This window comes from Telmatherina bonti, assembly GCF_933228915.1.
Source record: "Telmatherina bonti genome assembly, chromosome: 14".
Taxonomy (NCBI): domain Eukaryota; kingdom Metazoa; phylum Chordata; class Actinopteri; order Atheriniformes; family Telmatherinidae; genus Telmatherina; species Telmatherina bonti.
In genome coordinates this window covers 19,916,874-19,936,836 of record NC_136612.1, presented here as the reverse complement: position 1 = coordinate 19,936,836, position 19,963 = coordinate 19,916,874, and the positions used below count along the sequence as shown (strand labels likewise).

Sequence of the window (19,963 nt, the reverse complement as noted above, 5' to 3'; positions counted from 1 at the left end):
CGGATATCTCAGACTATCATTAGCGATTTTATAATGAAAGTGTACGTCTCTGCTGACTGTCTCACACACACAGGTGTGAGCGGTGAAATAATCATTAACCTGTGCACATAAATCTGCAAACTAGCAGTCTCCTGTGGGCGCTGAGGGGTCAATAAAGCTTAAATGGAAAGTAAAAAATATGTGATTGGATAAGCGATTGAGATTTTTTTACCTCTCTTTGCTGACAGCATGGGTTGTTATGGCGACAGTTCAGGAAAACGTAAATAAAAACTATATGTCCTTTCATCAACATAACATTCCTTTGGGTGTTTTGTTTAATTTACTAAAAAATATATATATATTAAATTGCTGCCAGATACTTAAATCGACTTTTTAATTCAGTTGTTATTGTACAACATTACTGCTAAGAGTCCGTCTCTCTCTTTGTCATTTAAATCTGCCTTTTCTTCTTCTTCCCTCTCTTCACAAACACGTTTAACCCTACACACCCTGCCTTCCTTCTCACAGAAAAACGAACAAAACTCCAAATTTTACAAAGAAACTAAATGACAGAGTGCAGCCAAGCAAGGCAAACGAGTGTCTACTCTGACATCAGCGCCATTCAAACAGCATACAGTCATTACTATCATGTTATTAATCTCTTTTGTATTCTTCCAGCTTGTGCATCAAATATGTCATTTTCTCTGGAAGAGCTGATAAATTGCTGCAGTGCAAAGAGAAGCAATTCGACAGGCTGATGCAGCACATTGTTGCAGTCATGTAAAGAAGGAAGTAAACCTTCTTTCAAGTCTGAGGTTTAATATATCAAGAGATAAAAAAAAAAAAAACATCTTCTGGTCATTTCCAGGTTATCAAATGAGGTTGATACAACCTGAGGTGAACAATAATATAATAGGTTTGTATTGTGTTATTATTTATTGAACGTAAACTGCAGAAGCAGTGTGTGAAAAACACACATCCTACAATGCAGCCATTTGTAGAACCACTGATATGCCGCATTAACGTTAAGTTAAGTTGCTTTAGGTTATAAAGGTTTGCAGGAATTTGTTAAAGTACAACTCTTTTAAGGTTAAGTCACCATTTCAGTCAGGTTGAGATCGGTATTTGGCCTGAGATACTGCAACATCTTAGCTCTATATCAGCACATATATCCAGTTTCCAGCCACTCTCTTCTCTCATCTGTGCTCACGTTATTTTTAGAGAGATGAGACTTTCTCCTGGCAACCACCTCCCAAACCAACCGTGTTCATCCTTTCCTCAGTTACCACGGTTAACATTCAACATGCTAACTGAGGCCTAACAAGTCTAAGGCTGAGAAAACACATGCTTTTCAACCTCACGCTTGTGCAGGCAACCAGCTCCATTGTGCGTGTAATTATGCACCGATTGTACTTGCTTGTTTGTTATACGTGTTCTGCTTGTTCCGCTACAAGGCACATTGGAAAGCTCAGAGCTGCTGAGTTTGTGGATGTTAAAAACTGGTAAGCATGAAGGAGGTAAGCATTTGGCGATTTCTGATATCGTAGGAAAAAAAAAAACAGAGGTTTTGTTTGTAAGGGGGAGTCGATTATTTGTCTTGATTGATTGTTTATATTGTATTAAAACTGATTGATTATTGTTGATTGTGCGTGTTAGCTTCTCAAAGTTTTCATTATTTTTGAGGATGTAGAAAAATTGTGCTCCAAACAAATGCAAAACACACAAGGCAGCCAGGATAGTGGTGTATGCACATAATTAAAAGATGCGTCCCACTTTCTCTGAGCATTGCACAGTTTGACTTTGGAGTTAACTTGCTGAGATGTCCACTTGGACAAATGCCTTGAATGTTTTCCATTTGAAACAAATATTTCTCACTGTAGAATGATGGACTCCAAAAAGTTTAAAAACAGTCTAATAACATTTCCCAGATTAATGGTAAATAACTGCTAATGTCTCTTGTCCAAGGTATCTGTTGATGATGAATAAATCGAGAACATTCGGATTCTTCACAAATGGCTGCTAGTTGGTTTTTCTCACGCTGCTTCTGCATTTACAGATTTTCTTGCACACCCAAAGCCCAAAGCGGTAGCCCCCTCACTTGCCTTTTTCCTAAACATAGAAACTATTATACCAATTATATGGCTGGAATCATACTATGCATAGTTTTATACCACATATTGTATGTTGAGCATTGTTGGTAAGGAGTATTTCTAGTCATCTTCTCAGAGTGGACATCGTCAAAAGGTGTTGGTATATTAGAAATCATATTTTATTACATGCTGTTGAACTACTACAGCAAAAAAGCAGATTCTAACCAGTTGCAGTGGCTTTAAACCACATCTGAAGCTAACACACACATATTGCAGGCATCTTCTTTTTACTTCTTTTGACTGAAAGATTCTTAATGATTTTATTTTGAGAGAAACTGCAAGATGTTTAATTGCTTAAAAGTCTTAAATAGCCTGACACACAACCTCACCTGCACACCTTAAACAAAACAGGCCTTTTATACTATAACTAGGTAAGTCTTAAGAAAACTTGCACTCGCACAAATGCTTACTTGTGATGGTGAGTACGAGGTCCGGTTGGAGTCGCTGGTGTTGTAGGGTCCGTGGTGTGCCATGGTTACTGTGTGTCGCATCTTCCTCACCCCCTCTCCCTTCTCTCCTTTTGCATTTCCTCTCTCCTTTCTCCCTGCTGTTCCTCCAGGCCCCGCTCCATCAGTGAGAGTTCCTTTGTCCACCCCCCCACCCCCACAACTGGGGGCGCCCATGCAACAGAGGGTGCCCTGGGCCAGCTCCAGCTCAATTTCTGCATCCATCTCCGCCTCCTCTTGGGCCTCCTTGTTGGAGTCGTCCAGGTGCTTCATCAGCACGGCCACCACCACATTGATGAGCACAAACTGGGCGGTGAGCACAAAGGAGACAAAGTACATGGGCGAGATAAACTGAAGGCTTGGATTGCAGGCATAGTCCACATTAGTATTGTGGTCAGGTGGGCATTCCCGCAATGTGTCCTGGAGAGGGAGGACAAACAATAAAAACAAACAAGGTTGGGAAGAGTTTTGCAAAAAAAAGAGAATTAAGAAGACAAAACAGAAATTGCACTTGATTGTTTTTTTTTTTTAATAAATCAGGTACCAGTAGTCAGTGTCCTAGCTGCAGTAGACCATAACACTCCCTTCAGCTTAAAACAGGAAATTATGCTATGAACGTATATATAATTGGAGTACAATGAATAGTGTTGAACCGGACTGCCAGTGCAGTGCCATGAGATGACTTTGTCATAAATTGTAGCAATACAAATAAAGTTGAATTGAAGTAAACTGAGAATGGCTTCTTAATAGAAAATCTAAAGTCTATGGCTATTCAGTCGGTGCCAAAGGGAAGAGCCAATGTTTCATTAATATATATCAGCTTAAATAAAAAAAAAAAAAAAGCAGATTTTCTTCATATATTGCAGATTTTCTCACCGTGTCTATTTAGTACAAAACAGTTTTATATATTTTTTGTCTACAAATTTTTTCAACCATAGCTGTTCTGTGTAGCAGTGCAGCCCGGGGTCTGTTTGCATTGCAGCCTGTATAGCAACAGGAACTGTGTTATTCAAAGCCATTATGATGCTGTACTGACTGTATGAAAATCTATACTGTAGAATATTCACTTTTCTGGTGGTGTTGTTCTAAGTGGAGCCTAAGAAAAGTCTGCAATTATAGGGCCTATGTAGTGTAGAAATATGAAGGGGTTTCCATTGTCATGGCTCACAATATTATTATTAACCTTCATTCCAGACACATTGGTCCATATCAGAAATAATAATATCAATAACAGCAAAAGTTTTACTTGTATCTTTTTGATCTGCATGTCAAAAATAAATTATTTTAGAGTCCTGTCTTCTAGAGTCAGATGAGATTGGTTTCTTCTCCCGAACTGCAATTATTAAGTTTTCAAAGACTGTGAAGACTAATGGAAAATGCATTTTCAGTAGGGTTTAATTCTGTTGAATTGCTATCCTATGAATATGAGCAATGCACTTTATTTCCTCTCTTATGTTTGCATGTAAACCATTTGGTTGGGATGTTCAGTTCTGTTTGAATATTAAAGTTGGCACCATGAGTGTAGGAGACCATGCAGGTGACACACACCAACACCACTAACACTTAATCTATGTGTTGGATGTAGTGATGCCATGATTATTAAATTTCACAATAAATCACAATTTATTAATGTCTGAACCATAATGGCAGATCAGCTCAACATGTGCATTGAACAAAAACAAAGATAGTCGACATATTAAATGGGTCATCCTGCGGCCATTATCTAAGTGCGAAGATTGAAAAGTGCCAGAATGTTCATAAATCAGGATGGTAAAGTGGTTTTTGGTGGATTTGGTTTAATGCTGCAACAATGCATCTTCTATCCAAAATCAGCTTTGCTGGCTATGATAACAGCAAATTTGGATTTCTGGAATTAGCTTGAGTATTAACTTTGTTTCTGGACACCTGAGGATTAAAATGTATGGCTAGAAAGTTGTCAGAAACTTAATAGAAAAGGATGATGAAAGGTTTTTTTGGTGGATCAACTCATCACTCTGACAAGGCATCTATGTGCTCAAAATGGGCTGGTCTCCCTGAGTTAATGCCAAGTTCACATTTTAAATATGACATTAGTAATAAATTTGTTGTTTATGAGTTAATGTGAAAGAAGAAGAAAATGCGTTAATCTTACAGATCAATCTCTTATTGCATCATCTCCATAACTTTGACTGCCCTAAATAAAATTAAATTAAAACTTCAAGACCTATAAGGAGTGTTCATGTGATTTTACTGTTTTATAGTGTTTTAAACATAATTAAAGCATAATAATGATACAATTGTGCTTACGTCTTTGCCAATTAGCATACCAAGAAAAACGGTAACCATTACATCAGTTGCACCAGGGTATGAACCTTATATCTGATCTGAAATCAACTTAATCATGCATTGGCAGTTGAAGGAAATAATCTAATTAGTGTCAACTACTGACTTTATTTCAGAGGTGTATCATGGCATAAATGCAAAAAAGTGCAGAATTTTCCCAGTTTGAATTGACAGAGGAGTCTACCCGTTAATGGTAAAATGTACTGGTAACTTTCTGCAAAGCTCAAAACAATCTGGACTTTTCTTCAAAGATACAGAGAAAGGGAAAAAAATCTAAGTGTAAATTTAACTATGAGTTTGTAAGTACAGTATAATTATCCTGCAATTATTGAATTTTCATAGCAAAATACAAGAGGTGTTTTTTTTTTCCTTTGGATTGGTTTTCTGGAGAAGGTCTCTACAGGTTTTCCACTCTGGTGAACATGTGCACAGTGGAGTTTCGTCATACAAAAACTAAAGTGACAAGTTTTTTACTGGAGGAAGTGCGCATATCTCACCCAGGCTGTGACCACACATAATGGTTTTAGCCCTCTGAGCTGAAGCTGATCTTTTCTATCTAATTTGGCTTGACATTTAAACACTATGTTCCTTCACAAAATGTTTTCCATGTCAACGTGCATCTTCCTCCCATTTTCTTTGTTTACATATCAATCTCTTCCTCATTCAAATCAGCCATTTTCTCACACATACTTTCTCTTTTCTTGTGTTTTTCCATTAAACTTTTTCAAATATTTGCATTCATTTCCTTCTATAGAGTTGTTTTTGCCCGTCTAATCTTCATTCATTTTCCCACTTGTTACTTCTCCCTTTCTCCACCGTCTTTTCTTTCATTCATTTTTTGCTGTCATAACAGCATCACTAATTCAGAGTGAGCTTCGCACCAAACTAAAGCTGGTTGACCTGCATTGCACCCGAGATTTACTCGGGGGTGGGGGTGGATCTGTGGCCCGCTGACTTGCTTGATGCTTGCTGCCATCTGCGCTGCAAGCATCCAGTGTGTGCAAGCTCACACTGGATGGATTATCGCTGCTCCTTCTGCAGTTAAGTTGCTTATAGGAGATGGGATAGCTGCTGGTGATAGTGGATGCGACTTCAGGGGAAACTGGTGTTTTTTTTTGCACTTCTGCATTGAAGCAATCACCTCTCTTCCCTTCAGTTAGGACAGATCTCTCTGCTGAGCGAGCACAATTTCTTTTCATTAGTCTGAAATCACTAGAGAAGGAAAAAGCTGTGAGGGAGAAAATTTGTCCCTTGTCACTCTGCTACTGTCAACCTGGACTTTTCTTTCAATAAACGTTTTTTGGAAACTGGAACTTCTTTTGCTTACGCTAAAATCTTGTAAAGCTGATTAAAGCGGTCAGTATCCAGATGAATATATGCTTGTACCTTCATGATGCCATTCCAGTTGTCGCCCGTGGAGACTTGAAACAAAGTAAGGAAGGCCATGCCAAAGTTCTCAAAGGTAGCGTGACGACTCATACCTTCACATGGGTAGTCTTCATTGCATACTGAGTGTAAAAGTGAGGTTGATTGATGGAGCAAAATTAGGAGAGATAGAGGTTATATATGGAAAAAAAGTGGTGGCAGGAGCAAAACAAAAGAAGGAAGGGAACAGGAAGACATAACGAAAGAGAAGCGCCGTGTGAGATTTAACAGTCCACACATAACACGACATTGTTCCCAACATTTCCAGCAAGCAAGCATAGTTACTGTCACTAAGCAGCTTGGACGATTTACCAAACAAGTCAACTCAGTGTAAACAGTGTCTGCTCTCAAATCAATAGCAACACGATCAAACAATCTATTTGTTTTGGAGCTTATATGGGGAGATAAGCTTTAGGATAGCCCCAAGAAGATGACAGTTGTATTAACCACTAATCCTTTCTCCTGCCGTAGGCTGCAGCTGCAGCACACAAGCGAAATGTGACCGTTTATGATGTTCCAACTTGAATGTGGATATTTTCGGACATTGCTCATGTTTTATACTGGAATGTAGGATAATTTCCTAATGTCTGTCGGGTGTAGTTACAGAGAGAGAACTTTGAAATGAAATAGAAGATGTATAGACAGATTTTTTTTAAACAAAGTTAATAGAAATCTGTAAGTTTCTGTGTGTGTGGACAGAGTCTGCTATAGAAACCTAAAGCCACAATTCCATGAACATATCATCTCATTGGAATAATCCTCTCAATATCATGTCTGCATACAGTATAAATTATTAAATCAACGACTTTCAACATTTTCATTTTTAGTTATTTGTAATTAGAGTCAACTTGGGGCTTTATTCACTATTGCTAATACACACACACACACACACACACACACACACACACACACACACACACACACACACACACACACATATGTTGATGAAACTATCCCTTTTCTGGCACTGAATATTTTTTTTGCATGTCATTCATATATATATATATATATATATATATATATATATATATATATATATATATATATATATATATATATATATATATATATATATGAATGACATGCAAAAAAATTATTCAGTGCCAGAAAAGAGATAGTTTTATTATTAGCACTGGGTAGCAAAAACCAGAAATCTGTCAAAATCTAAATATCCAGTTCAGAGTTAAAAAAAAAAAAAAAAAAAAAAAAAAACAGACAGGAAAACAGAAAAGGAAAAAGTATGTTTTCAATACATCCCAGCATCAATAATCTTTAATAATATGTAAAAGCCACAAGTTTTTTCCAATTACCAAAGATCGCAAATTAGATGATCAATTCAATTTCTTTAGAAGAGTCTTTTTTACCTCATCTGTAAGTGTAAGTGCATGTCATGTGTACTTACCAAGTTCTCCAAAAAGCTCTACTCCTAAGGCGGCGTAGATGAAAAACAGCAGCATGAAGAGCAGGCCCAGGTTACCCACCTGCAATGCACACACACACACACACACACACACACACACACACACACACACACACACACACACATACAGAAAAGAAGATCAATCATACACTTACTTAAAACCAACAACAGTATGTGAGGTAATAAGGTCTTAAACAGTTCTGCAACTTCTGATCCTCTGGTTGTGCAGTCTAAAAATGTGATTTAATCGACCTTAAATTACAAAATATCAATACATTCAATGTACAGCAGATTAGAAATATTAAAAAGCAGAATAAACCATTTTATCATTGCTAAATGAATAAAATCATGTTTTTAACTGCTTAATAATAATCCAAACAAAATTGATATGAATACGCAGGTGTCTCAACTTCTGACCTCCACATTTCAATCCTGCAGCATGACAGCAGCAATAAAAGCTTCTTTCTTTCTGCTTGGTGAATTTTCACCATTTAACAAGCCAGAAATGCTGAGTGTTACAAGTGCTTTTGGTCATGCTGCTCTCCTGCCGCTTCTGTTTGGTTCTTTTAGACTGCTGCACGACTTCCTCTGAGACTTTTGCAGCAGCGCCCCTCACGCTTTTATGAATTTTTAAGTTTGGGGTTTTGGGACTTGGCTCAGTTCCTCCATAAAAAGGCTTCTGTTAACACAATCTAATGCAGATGATAATGTTGTACTGTAAGCACCAAGGGCAAAATCTAATCCCATTACAGGTATAAGAAACACTCTGCTATAAGCACTGCTCCGCTGAGAATGAGGACATGCTCTGTCCACATCGGCCGCTTGCTACAAGTAAAGATTTGTCACAGAAAAACAAACAGGTGTGCAGGACGTTTTTCCTTTTCCAGAAAAATATGATTTGGGGTAGATTTATCTTTGTAACATTATGACAATCACAAAGCTTAGAGACAACACGTTTAGGCTATTAACATTTCGGCAGGGCATCAAATTCCCTGTATGGATTTAATGAAAGCCATAACCGCCTGCGATGGACTGATGAGGTGTCCAGGATGTACCAGCCTTTCGCCCAAAAGACTGCTGAATAGGCTCCAGCTTCCCCTCGACCCTGAATTGGATTAAGCGGTTAGGAAAATGAATGAATGAATGAAAGCCATAACAGCCTGAATAGATGACCTTGCAATTATATCCTATTTGACATTGATACATTTACCGATATTTATGTTCAACCTCAATTTTACTTGAATATTAAAGACAGTTCCCTTTGTTACAAATATGTTATGGAAAGAGACACTGCAGCCACTCTGCACCAATTGGTGATGGGGAATGGGGGTAAATAACTGTTTCGCTACATCTTTCTATAGACATAAATACTTTTACTAACAGAGCTTTGAAAGCTTACCTAGTCATTTAATTCTACCTATAAGGATCCCTGTAGATGAATTCTCCTCTGTCATCCTCTCATAGCAATATCAAGTATGACTTGTTCAGCTGTATCCTGCAGGCTTCATTAAAATGACCTCAGTATCCGCGTGATGTCATCAAATACAACTGGTGGCTCAACATTTCACTTTTAGTTTGAAACATAGTTTCATATCACCTGAGGTAAAGTCTGCCACCAGGTGTACTGCCTTCGCACTGTTTCCTCGAGTACTTCTTTAAGCACACACACCCATACACACACTCACACACACACACACACACACACACACACACACACAAGGAGAATTTGTGGAACTGTTTAATTAGCCCTAGTTTTAATTACCTCCCTGGCTGCCCTTGGGATGGAGTAAAAGGCTCGGTGTTAATGAGAGAGGGATCAATAGTCGGGAAAGACAAGGAATCTGCTCTGCCTCACCTCTGCTTGCCCTCTTTTCTCCTCGCCACCTGTTTCCCTCTGTTTGCTTCATCCTACTTTTGATGGTCACCCAATCAGATGCGTGTGTGTGTTGTGTATGCAAGACCATGAATAAGGCTTTACACCTGTTGTTGTGTCTCAGCTGTGTGTCCTGAGACAGCCTCCCCCCCACCCGTCTGTTAACTTTTTGTTTTTTCCTCATGCCTCTTTGCTTTATTGCTCAGCTTTCCACAGACAGAGATGAGAGGATTCATCCCTCTCCTGACTGTGCAGCAGATATTTATTCACAACCGCAGACAGTGACAGCAAGCTCAGCTGTGTCAACTCCGGACAAGGAAACGCGCAGCACGCTTCAGCTTTTTATTCACTGTACAGGTGTGAATATGACATCTGTTCACAACTAGCTCTACAAAAAGACAAAGGAAAAATAATGACTTTTAGTGTTCACAAACAGCATAAAAAAAAAAAAAACTTGCAAAGGGGCTTTAGGGGCTTCAAAGCTTTTTAAATATAGATATTTGCATTTAAATGCATTAATTCATATTAATTCTGTCTCTTTATCTTTAGACATGTTAGTGGATGGTGCACCTACCCTGAGTTATGCTTTGGTAGACTGATGGGACATGTTGACATGTACTGCATTTGTTAAGGGATTGCACATGTATGAACCTTCTACAGCAATACTATAACAGCATATTTTACAACTTTACAACCATAAAACTCTGTTTTCCTGACTCATTTAATGGCACAATGGCATCTATTATATACATTTCCGGAGCTGTTGATTCCCAGCAGAGTCCCAAAGCTGAGAAAACTGCACTCAGAGAATTACAGTTACAGTTACAGATATATTACGGAAACATCACTGGCTTATATGTGCATATGTTTGTGTGTCTACAGGTATTCCTATCTCCGAAACTCAGGACAAAAACATTATTTGATTTGGGGCTTTTTAAGTCTGAAAATATAACATTTAGTAAACCGTTCCGATTTGCAGATATTGTTAAATCTCAAAAGTAGGAAATTTAAACTCTTTTCATCCTAGTTTTTTTAAATTGAAATTGCATTGAGATGTCATTTTTATTTAGATGTTTCTTAATGAAAGCAGATGAACTGAGTGAGGGTACGGAGAAGTCTAGATGTGGTCTGACCTCAGGCTGTTGACTCTGTGCTCTTTCATAATGTATTAACAGACTCCAAGGTTTAATTGGCACTATAGGTCTAAAAAGAGGAAGCTCCTGGGAAGGAAAAGGGAGGAGTGGAGTCAAGTGGGTCACTACACGCCCCCAAAGTGATCCACTTCAACGGCAGTGTAAATTAATGGAAGGAAAAATGAGTTGATGCACTGCATCATATTTTTTTTCCACCAAAGTGAACAATATCACTGACATGTTCATCAGAACTTGACTGTTTTATTCTTTTTCATTTGAGAGTAGGATTTTAGATTTTTCAACTAAGCTTTTATCATGATCCCCATCAAAAAATTTGCCCTCATGAAATAATTAATAAATAAATTGCGCCAAACAAACAAAAGTTGAGTTTGTGTTAATTGGAAGAAACTGTTTTGCACAGAGATTTGATTTATCAGGATACAATGACTAAAACAAGTGTATTAACATGGCAGCATTAAATTCAGAGTTCCATCTTCCAGTTTAGCTTGTTGTGAAGCAATCTGACAGCATAGAAGAAGCTGGAGTGAGACAGCCGCGTCTCCATTACTCCTAGAAATCTGCAAAACCAAAATATAGCTATAAAAAAAATCTCTAATGGAAACTCATACATTTTGGAAAAACAAATATTGCTAAAAAGTTTTTTACACTGTCATGAGTTGGTTTTTCAGGTATTTGGATGCAGAAGTTTACTGCAAAAGTGTAATTTATGTGTTCCCGGGCGTGACGTAGCAGGTCATGTGAACAGTTCATTTCCAGTAAAGATGGCACAGAATGGAACAACAGAGAGTTTTACAATGAATTAAAAAATGACAGAGAAGGGTTTAAAAAAAATTCTCTACAGCAAGTAGAAAACCCCAAAATAAAGCAAAGAGGCTATGTTGCATGAGCCGAAATTCTCAGCTTATGTCAAATTTCAAATCTGCAAATCTACACAAATCTGGACACTAGAGTGTACTGATAGAAGTGTGCAACGGATTATTAGTGACACATTTTACTATAAGAGAACTTCTATGCTAAACATTATCTAATAAAAACACCTGCACAATCACAATTGGTGTTTGTCAAAACTAACAAATTTCACTTTTATTTTGCAAAAACTGGTAATAGAAACACAATTTGTTAAACTGGAACAGCAGACAAACCCCCATAAATAAGAGCAGAGAATCTGGATTATTGACTAATCATTTTAGAAGACTTTCTTCATCTTAAAAAACTGTTTAAATTGTTACTTTGTAGCTGTACATCTTTTTGCAATGGGAGGTCATTCATTCATTCATTCATTCATTCATTCATTCATTCATTCATGCATTCATTCATTCATTATCCCAACTTATCCGATGAAGGGTGGCGGGGAAGCTGGAGCCTATCCCAGCAGTCTTTTGGATGCAAGGCAATGTTGTTGCTTGACTCTAATTTGAATAAGTAATGGGAAAGTGAAACAGCCCTGATTCGCAGGAGCTCATAAAACTGGAAAAAAAAGCCTTTTTGATTAAAAAATATGATCAATTTCAACACATTTACCGTGTAAAAAACCTAAACTCTGTCTGGGTCTATATGGAGCCACACTTTGAGGACACTGGAATTGCAAAGGATGGCCTAGAAACTCTGATTCGGAAACACAGTTCACCACTAAATGAGTTACAGGCTGGTTTAAGAACAGCATGTAGCAACATTGTGGTCTCAGTGGGAGTCTGGGTACTCTCCATGGTGCTGAAGGCACAAAGACAAATGCCGTGCTTGTGCGCAAGTGTGTGTATATGCGCACATATTTGTGTTCCACTCTCCTAGTCTTTGACGTGAATGAGTCATCCATTAGAGTCGCCTAAAGGCCAAAAGAAAAAGAAAAAAAAAAGGGAAGCAGGGCCTACACTCGCCAGCTCCAGACTGAGACTGGCTGACTTTCTCCTGGGGAATGTGGGGTACGTGCCCGTGAGTAGAAAAGAAAAACAAACAATAAGAGGCAGTGTAAGAGTTGTACCTGAGGCAGGGCTTGGACTACTGTATCCAGCAAGGCTCTCATTCCTGTTGCCATCTTCAGCAGCTTCAGCACTGTGTGTGTGTGTGTGTGTGTGTGTGTGTGTGTGCACATCAGAGAAAGAGATTAGTGGCAATTTAGTGAGAAATCCCTCAGGTTCAATTACATACAAAACTGGAACAATGTATTGTGGAAAGGTCAGTCTATAATTTTGCCTGTTGTAACACCAACACTCACATACACACACACACACACACTCACACACACAAACACAAACAAACAAACAAACAAACAACAACACTTCTGTCAATAGCTGCAATGCAGCTAACTGACCTGCAAAAGTTGTTGCCAAAGTGCCAACATATTAACACACCAACATGAGCAAACTGATCTTCTATTTACAGGAAGTGTAGTGGCACATAGACATGCATGTGTGAGTGTTTCGAAGATGTGTGGCGTACATACCTCGTGCTATCCTCAGTACCCTCATAATCCTGATGATAGTGGGGTTGATGGGCAGCGCGGCACTGATCTCTATCTCCTCCAGGATGATGCCCATTACTGACAGGAGCACGATGGCCAGGTCCAACTGGTTCCACCTTGCACAAGCCCATACAGAGATGCTCATGATGGACCCCACAGAATTGCACCACGCACACACAACCAATGAATACAGCTACAATTCTATTGTTGGGACATTGCAGGAATACACATTTAACCCTTTGATGCAGCGTGTCCACTCCACCTATTTAAAGGCTATTTTCTAGCATGTTTCTAAGTGACGATGGCATATTTGCAATTTTACCACTTCAATGGACTTTAGGAGAATCACCCTGTCACTTACTGAAGAATAAATAAATATGATAAAAAATGTAATATATACATGTACATGTAATTAACAAGTTTACTTTAGTGATAAAAAGGACAAAGAATTACACCAGTCAATTTTTATAGAATATTGCTAATATATAAATATGACAATGTATCATTTTATAAATATTTCTATAGAATAAATTAAATAAATAAACTTAAAAAAAAGTCAAATAATATTAAAGACAAAGAAAAACACCTCTATACATGTCTGTAGGTGTAAAATATTGCAGGTGAAACTAAAGTGTTGCATTGCTTTTTAATAATTTATGCATCAGAGGGTTAAAAAAAAGGAAGTTGCAGAAAAGGAAAAATAAAAAAAAATTGCTCTAGTTGTTGTATATATGAGCTGCTAACTTACCGAGTTTGACTGGTCACAAGGATGTACAAATAGAAGTGTGCAACTTATCATCAGCTCGATTTATGCATTTTACTTTAAGGTATGCACAGTTTTTACCACATGATCCTATCAAGTCTCAACCCTAAAAACATGCAATAAATCTATCCCTGCAGCATTTAAAGCTTGGAAACAGGCAGGGAACAGTGGGAACGGCTCTACAGTCAGCGACAGACTGTAAGACGTCCTTTTGCTGTGTCTCGTCCGGGTCCAACCTTGTACAGGAAGAATGAGAGACATCCGCACATTCACTTACCAGCTACTGGCAACAACTGACAGCGTGATGATTCATCCATATTATTTGGTGATTACTCACTGTGAGCTAAAGACTGTGTGAGGTGTTTCGGAAAGGAGTAAATCAGATGCGTATCTGTTCTGAGCAAGTCGACCCACATGATGAAGCATCTCGCAAAGTTGTTTCCAAATTCTCATCTAAAACGCCATTAACATCAGCGCTTCCACTGCCACCTGTGACTCATTATTATCCAGCATTTCATCACGTTGGCCTCTGTTGTAATTCTGCCTGACAGTAGGCACACTTATTATCCTCCACATGCGCTTCCTCCTGGAATTAGACTGCCCACCTGTTCCTCGGAGCAAAAGTGAATGCACAATCTTTTTATTTTTTTGAGGTTGTGGAAATATTATTACACTAACAAATTAATAAAATGTGCGCAATTAAGCACATCTTGGCAAAGCGACAACAAAAAAAACTTTTGCGCATCAAAAACTTGACTTAAACATGATTTACGCATTTTCCACCCTGTCACACACAGAATCCACACAAAACCAGCAACATAGCATCGCCCTTGTTTGTGTGTTACCTTCTACTCCATTGACCCAGTTCTAAAGCTGGCCCGCAAGTCACCCCAGCCCATTAATCCCACTATGCACAATGACTGCTCATGGCTGTTGCTAACACTTCATAAAAAGAGACAAAGTGCCAGCTGATAACCGTGAGATAAATTCCCACTATATCTGTCCATCTTTTCCTCATTTCATCACTCATTTGTCCCCTCTTCCTCTTTTTTCTTTGATTGGTCCATCTTTCCCTGCTACATGTTATCTGCCCTCTGCATTCCTCTCTGCTTCTCTCACCTTATTTCCCTTCCTAACCGTTTTTCCACCAGTCTCATCCTGTGCTGCTCTTTCTCCTCAGAAACTAAAATAGGCCAATAACATTAAACTGCCATCAGTATTATACAAGCTCCCACATCTATTTCTGCTTTAATCAGATAACACACATCCCTGAAAAGTCTCATCACTGTGCACGAGCAAGTTTGAGCTACAGTGAGTGAGCTATGAGTTACCACGGCTGCAAAGGATCATTACGATGTGACTAAGATGACAAATTTGAAAGGAAAATGGCATCACATCAACAAAATGAACAGACAGTTTTGACTTTTTTCTAATGAATGAACAATACAGTGAGAATTTATCATAAAATAATAATAATATGAATAATGCTGTGATCATTTTTAAGGGTTCAAATTGATATTTTATTTAAAATAACTTCATACAACGAGGAAATGATAAACTACTTGGTGGTCACTGAGCCTTATTTGATCATTTTTCATACATGAAGTGCATTTTTTCGCTGGAAAAAAAAAAAACCCCAGAACTTCTAAGCGCTAGCTTTAAAAAAATTCATAATCCTTGATGCAGTCAAAGCTGTTCTGTCCTTTTTCCATTTCACATGATCAAAGCAAAATGTGGATTTAGACAGAAACACTTTGAACTAAATAACTGTTTATTGTGGCACTATTTATATTATGTTCAGTAAAGGGATAAACCGTTTGCCTAAAGCTCTGATCGTGGCTTTAATGTTCAATATCTTTGTGATCATATACGTGATAAGTGACAGAGATGAACAGAAAAAAAAAAGATAAAACGACACTGTAAATTTTAATGATCTAAATTTTGCTTTTCATTAACTAATCCCAAACGTGTTCCTGGTTAAACACTGCAGGGCCCTGAGAAATGCTGCCATGCAGTCATTCTGAGACAGTGCAGTCTACCTTTGATGCAGATTTATCATAAAAGAGAGCAGTTGCGAATCTGAAATAAAAGCTACGCTGAATTGGAAATATAAACGCATACACACTGCAGCAAATAAGTAAAAATATACCCTTTGACGAAGCTTTTTCATACAGTCGATGCTGCCGAGACAATGATGATGAACATACACTTTACCTGTCTTTGAAGAAGCGACGGAATCCAAACGCGATGAGTTTGAGAACAGCCTCCAGCACAAAAGTGGAGGTGAAGAAATAGTTGCAGTACTTTAGTGCAAGATCCAGAGACTGAAAAGAGAAAGTAAAGAAAGACACTGGTGTGTGCGTGTGTGTGTGTACATGTGATAGAGTGTGCAGCCTCGGCAGACACAAAAAGTACACTGGAAATGCTCCAGCTGTTTGTGGAGGGTAATCAAAAGTGCAACAGGCCTAATAACAGCCTTTGTAGCGTCACAAACAAACATATTCTGAGCTGCTTAATCGAATATTCCAGAGGCAAGTGTGTTTTAATTTTTTCAGACCACGTCTAGCTTCCACTTTCTGACTTTAATGTTAGCTGGCTGGCTGTTTCTTCCATTCATGAATAAAGCTGTGTCTTCTAACAAGTGGGAGGCTGCCAAATGTCAGGACCAACAGCTGACAAATACAGCCAAGACCTGTGATATTTATCTGATGCTCGGTCAGTTTGAGGAAAGCTTGCTCCATTTTAAAGGTCAAACAGGCATCTTATCTCAAGATAATCACTTTTCTCTCCCACACAAAAGTGCTTTTAGGCTTTTGAGCCTCTATCCGCCACACGGATGGGCTGATGCATGTACTGATCAGCTATCACTGCCCTGACAGCTGCCCACGTCAAATCAGCAGCGCAATCACAGTTTCTTTGCGTGGTCCGAGGCATCTCACAACACAGGCTACTGAGCCTGGACACGGTGTCACGGTGGTTGACCAGTCAGTGGTGTCACTGGGGCAACACTAGGATGCTGCTGCTTGGAAAAGGCGAGATGTGGTCTGATGCAAGAAAAGGGCTGCAAAGATTTATTTTTTACTTGGCGAGAAGCCACGCATCTTTGAGAACAAAGGTCAGCTTTTTTTTTTTTCTTACGTGAGGCTGATTGTAATGCTCCAAGGACATTGTGATGACGTTGATGCAGATGATGAAGGTGATGATAAGATCCAGATAGTGGTTTGTGCAGAGTGTGTGGATCATTAGGCGTACGTTGCCGTAGCTGGCATAGTATGGCAGTTTCTGGGCTTCTGTTGGAAAAAAAAAACCAAAAACAAAAAACAGAGCTTTGATTAATTTCTGATACAACTTTGCTATAAATCAGTTTCAAAGTGTTGTTTCCTGCAACAAAAGAAAAAAAAAAAATTCAACTGGAGATGCGTGATGGTAATAAGAGGTCGGAAATATGAGTTTAAATAATTTGATTGTGGCTAAATTCCCTCAAAAGCATGAATGATCTCTTTATATTATCATTGTCTTGTCTATACTTTCTTTTTTCCAGCATGTCTTCATCAGAGTTTATTATTCTACAAGTGTAAACGAAGACAAATCACAAACAATCAAGGTAAAATGAAACATTCAAGTGCTTCTTTTTCAAGCAACTACTTGGGTTTACTTGATATTTTTCAGATCCTTAAAAGTTTTTTCAGATTTTATGTTCTACACTCTGAAGATTAATGAAACAAAAGATATAATTCATTTAAACTATTTAAGATGCCAATAAAAGACTTTTGGAAGTTGACTTTTTTTTTTTTTTAACAAGACTGTGATATCATCATTCTATCTGGGACTGCAGGTTGATCTCCTCCTCCTCCAATCGGTGGTCCTTGGAATGATTCTACAACTAGACTGGAGCCTGTCTCTGTCCAAACACTTAGCTGGCTAACACTTGTCGTATAAGGGTCACAGCAGAAGTGATACTGTATCTCAGAGTCAAAGCCAAACCAAAACGATAACCAAAAGACAAAAAGAAAGGCTGGCTGTGGACACTCAGGTGACATTTGTTGTAGTTTGACTGTGCACCTGTACCGTCCACCTAACCTTGTTGAGTTTGAAAGTTTGTACCAAGAAAATTTAAGGTGAGGTGTTCCCAGTCTACAACTTTGATATGCTATAAAAAAAAAGGTAATTTGTCTTTTTGGTTTAAAAAGAGTTAAAAAAAAAAAAAAGTAACTAAACTACTTTGAGATCAATGATTGAAACTTTGCATTAGTAACTGCAACGTATTCCCCATGTATATCTCTCTTACTCCTCCTCTTTTTTTCCATGCGTCGCTGGCGCTTCTCCTCGCGCCTCTTGGCCTCCTCCACCTCCTGGTGCTGCCGGCACTTGTGGAAGTTTTCCACCACCACGCCGACAAACATGTTGAGTACAAAGAAGCTGACGATGAGCAGGAAGGAGATGAAATAAAGCAGCATCCATGGGTTGTTGTTGGTTACCGGCTAGAGATGGAAGGCAAAATCATGTGATGGGAAAGAAAAAGAACAGAAAGCAGAAAGAAGGTCGTTTAGAAAAATAAATCTAAAGGATTGGCTTATAAATCCTAAATCCTAAATACCTGTTGGTCTACACCCACTGCATCCAGACCGTGGTACATGATATTGACCCAGCCATCCTTAGATGCGAGTACAAACAGGGACATCAGAGCCTGGACAACAGATAATTGGTAAGATGTACAATTATGCTCTTCATAATACAGTCATTTGAGCTTTTAAACATTGTAATACACTACAAGAAACACAAGTGACCCTCACCTGTCCCAGGTTGTCAAAGTTGTACTTATGGTGGACCCACTTATAGTTTGCTTGCAGACAGTCAGACTTGTTGGTAATGTTTTTGACATCGGGGCCAAGACAGTGGAAAAATTTTCCTTTAAACAGCTGTCAAAAGGAAGAGAAAAGAAAGAGAAAAACAGACTTTGATGCCATCTGACTCTTTATATAAGAGAGAATTAAGCCATTGTGAGTTATTCTAATGAGATAAAATAATGAGGTGGTCAGAGAAGCCAGCAGCTGCAAAAATGATCTGCAGTTATGTAAGAAGCAGAAAAAAAAGACAAAGAAAGTTTATTTAAAAGGGATGAAGATAGAGATGTTTGTGTGATTAACTGAGAGGAAGTAAGGGAGACAAAAACATAGACCCATAAGGGTTAGAAACCATATTGGACACAAACAGGGGGAAAAAAACCCACATACACAAACTAATAATAATTCACATGCATGCAACGAGTGTGAGTCAAAGAAATGCAGTATTCCTTACTTGTACTCCTAGAATGCCAAAGATGATGAAGAATGCACAGCAGATGAGGACAATATTGCCAATGGGTTTAAGGGAAGTGATGAGGGTCTCCACCACAAGCTTCAGTCCTGGAGCTCTGCTAATTACTCTGCAGAGGGGAAGCAAATTACAAGCAAATAATTATACATAAAATAAAAGGAATAAAATACATGATATAAAAAGAAGAAAAAATTAAGAGCATGGTTTGTCATCGTTGCAGTGCTTATTCTCTGTACCACGTGCTTGGAGTGACGCATGTCATTCCTACATAATAACATCATAAAAATTGTACTGATTAACTCGGAGATTGTTTCGCCCATGTGTTGCATTCATGAGAGAAAACACTGCTATTCCAGATAATATGATTTTTTACAATTATGTCCAGATTTTCTGCTTGCTGTTGCAATTGTTAAATAACTGGATAAATAAATGATTTGGGGATTTCTCTGACCAGAGAGCATTGCTTTGCTGCATCACCATATTGCAATCATTTTTACTGGACACTGACACTGTCTTGATTAAAGCAATGTGCAGACTGTTTATCAGTCATATTGACAGCTCTGTTATACTTATATATGCTTGTCAACTACAAATTAATCACTTAATGAGTTTGACGGAGCATTTTTAAAACTTATCAGTCTTCATATTATAATTATG

The 19,963-nt window shown here is 38.3% G+C and overlaps 1 protein-coding gene across 1 annotated transcript in view; it reads right to left on the bottom strand.

Annotated features, from left to right (window-relative positions):
• The window catches only part of LOC306765162 (voltage-dependent T-type calcium channel subunit alpha-1I-like), a gene marked incomplete at its 5' end in the record, with an annotated part of 138,867 nt that overhangs the window by 17,648 nt on the left and 101,256 nt on the right, over positions 1 to 19,963 (bottom strand). Inside the window, 11 exons of the mRNA XM_079252531.1 lie at positions 2,540 to 2,995; positions 6,284 to 6,405; positions 7,725 to 7,803; positions 12,748 to 12,818; positions 13,210 to 13,343; positions 16,205 to 16,314; positions 17,129 to 17,280; positions 18,279 to 18,471; positions 18,588 to 18,677; positions 18,784 to 18,909; positions 19,289 to 19,415. Coding sequence (XP_079108657.1) covers positions 2,540 to 2,995; positions 6,284 to 6,405; positions 7,725 to 7,803; positions 12,748 to 12,818; positions 13,210 to 13,343; positions 16,205 to 16,314; positions 17,129 to 17,280; positions 18,279 to 18,471; positions 18,588 to 18,677; positions 18,784 to 18,909; positions 19,289 to 19,415 — 1,660 coding nt within the window. The remainder of the gene's footprint in view (positions 1 to 2,539; positions 2,996 to 6,283; positions 6,406 to 7,724; positions 7,804 to 12,747; positions 12,819 to 13,209; positions 13,344 to 16,204; positions 16,315 to 17,128; positions 17,281 to 18,278; positions 18,472 to 18,587; positions 18,678 to 18,783; positions 18,910 to 19,288; positions 19,416 to 19,963) is intronic.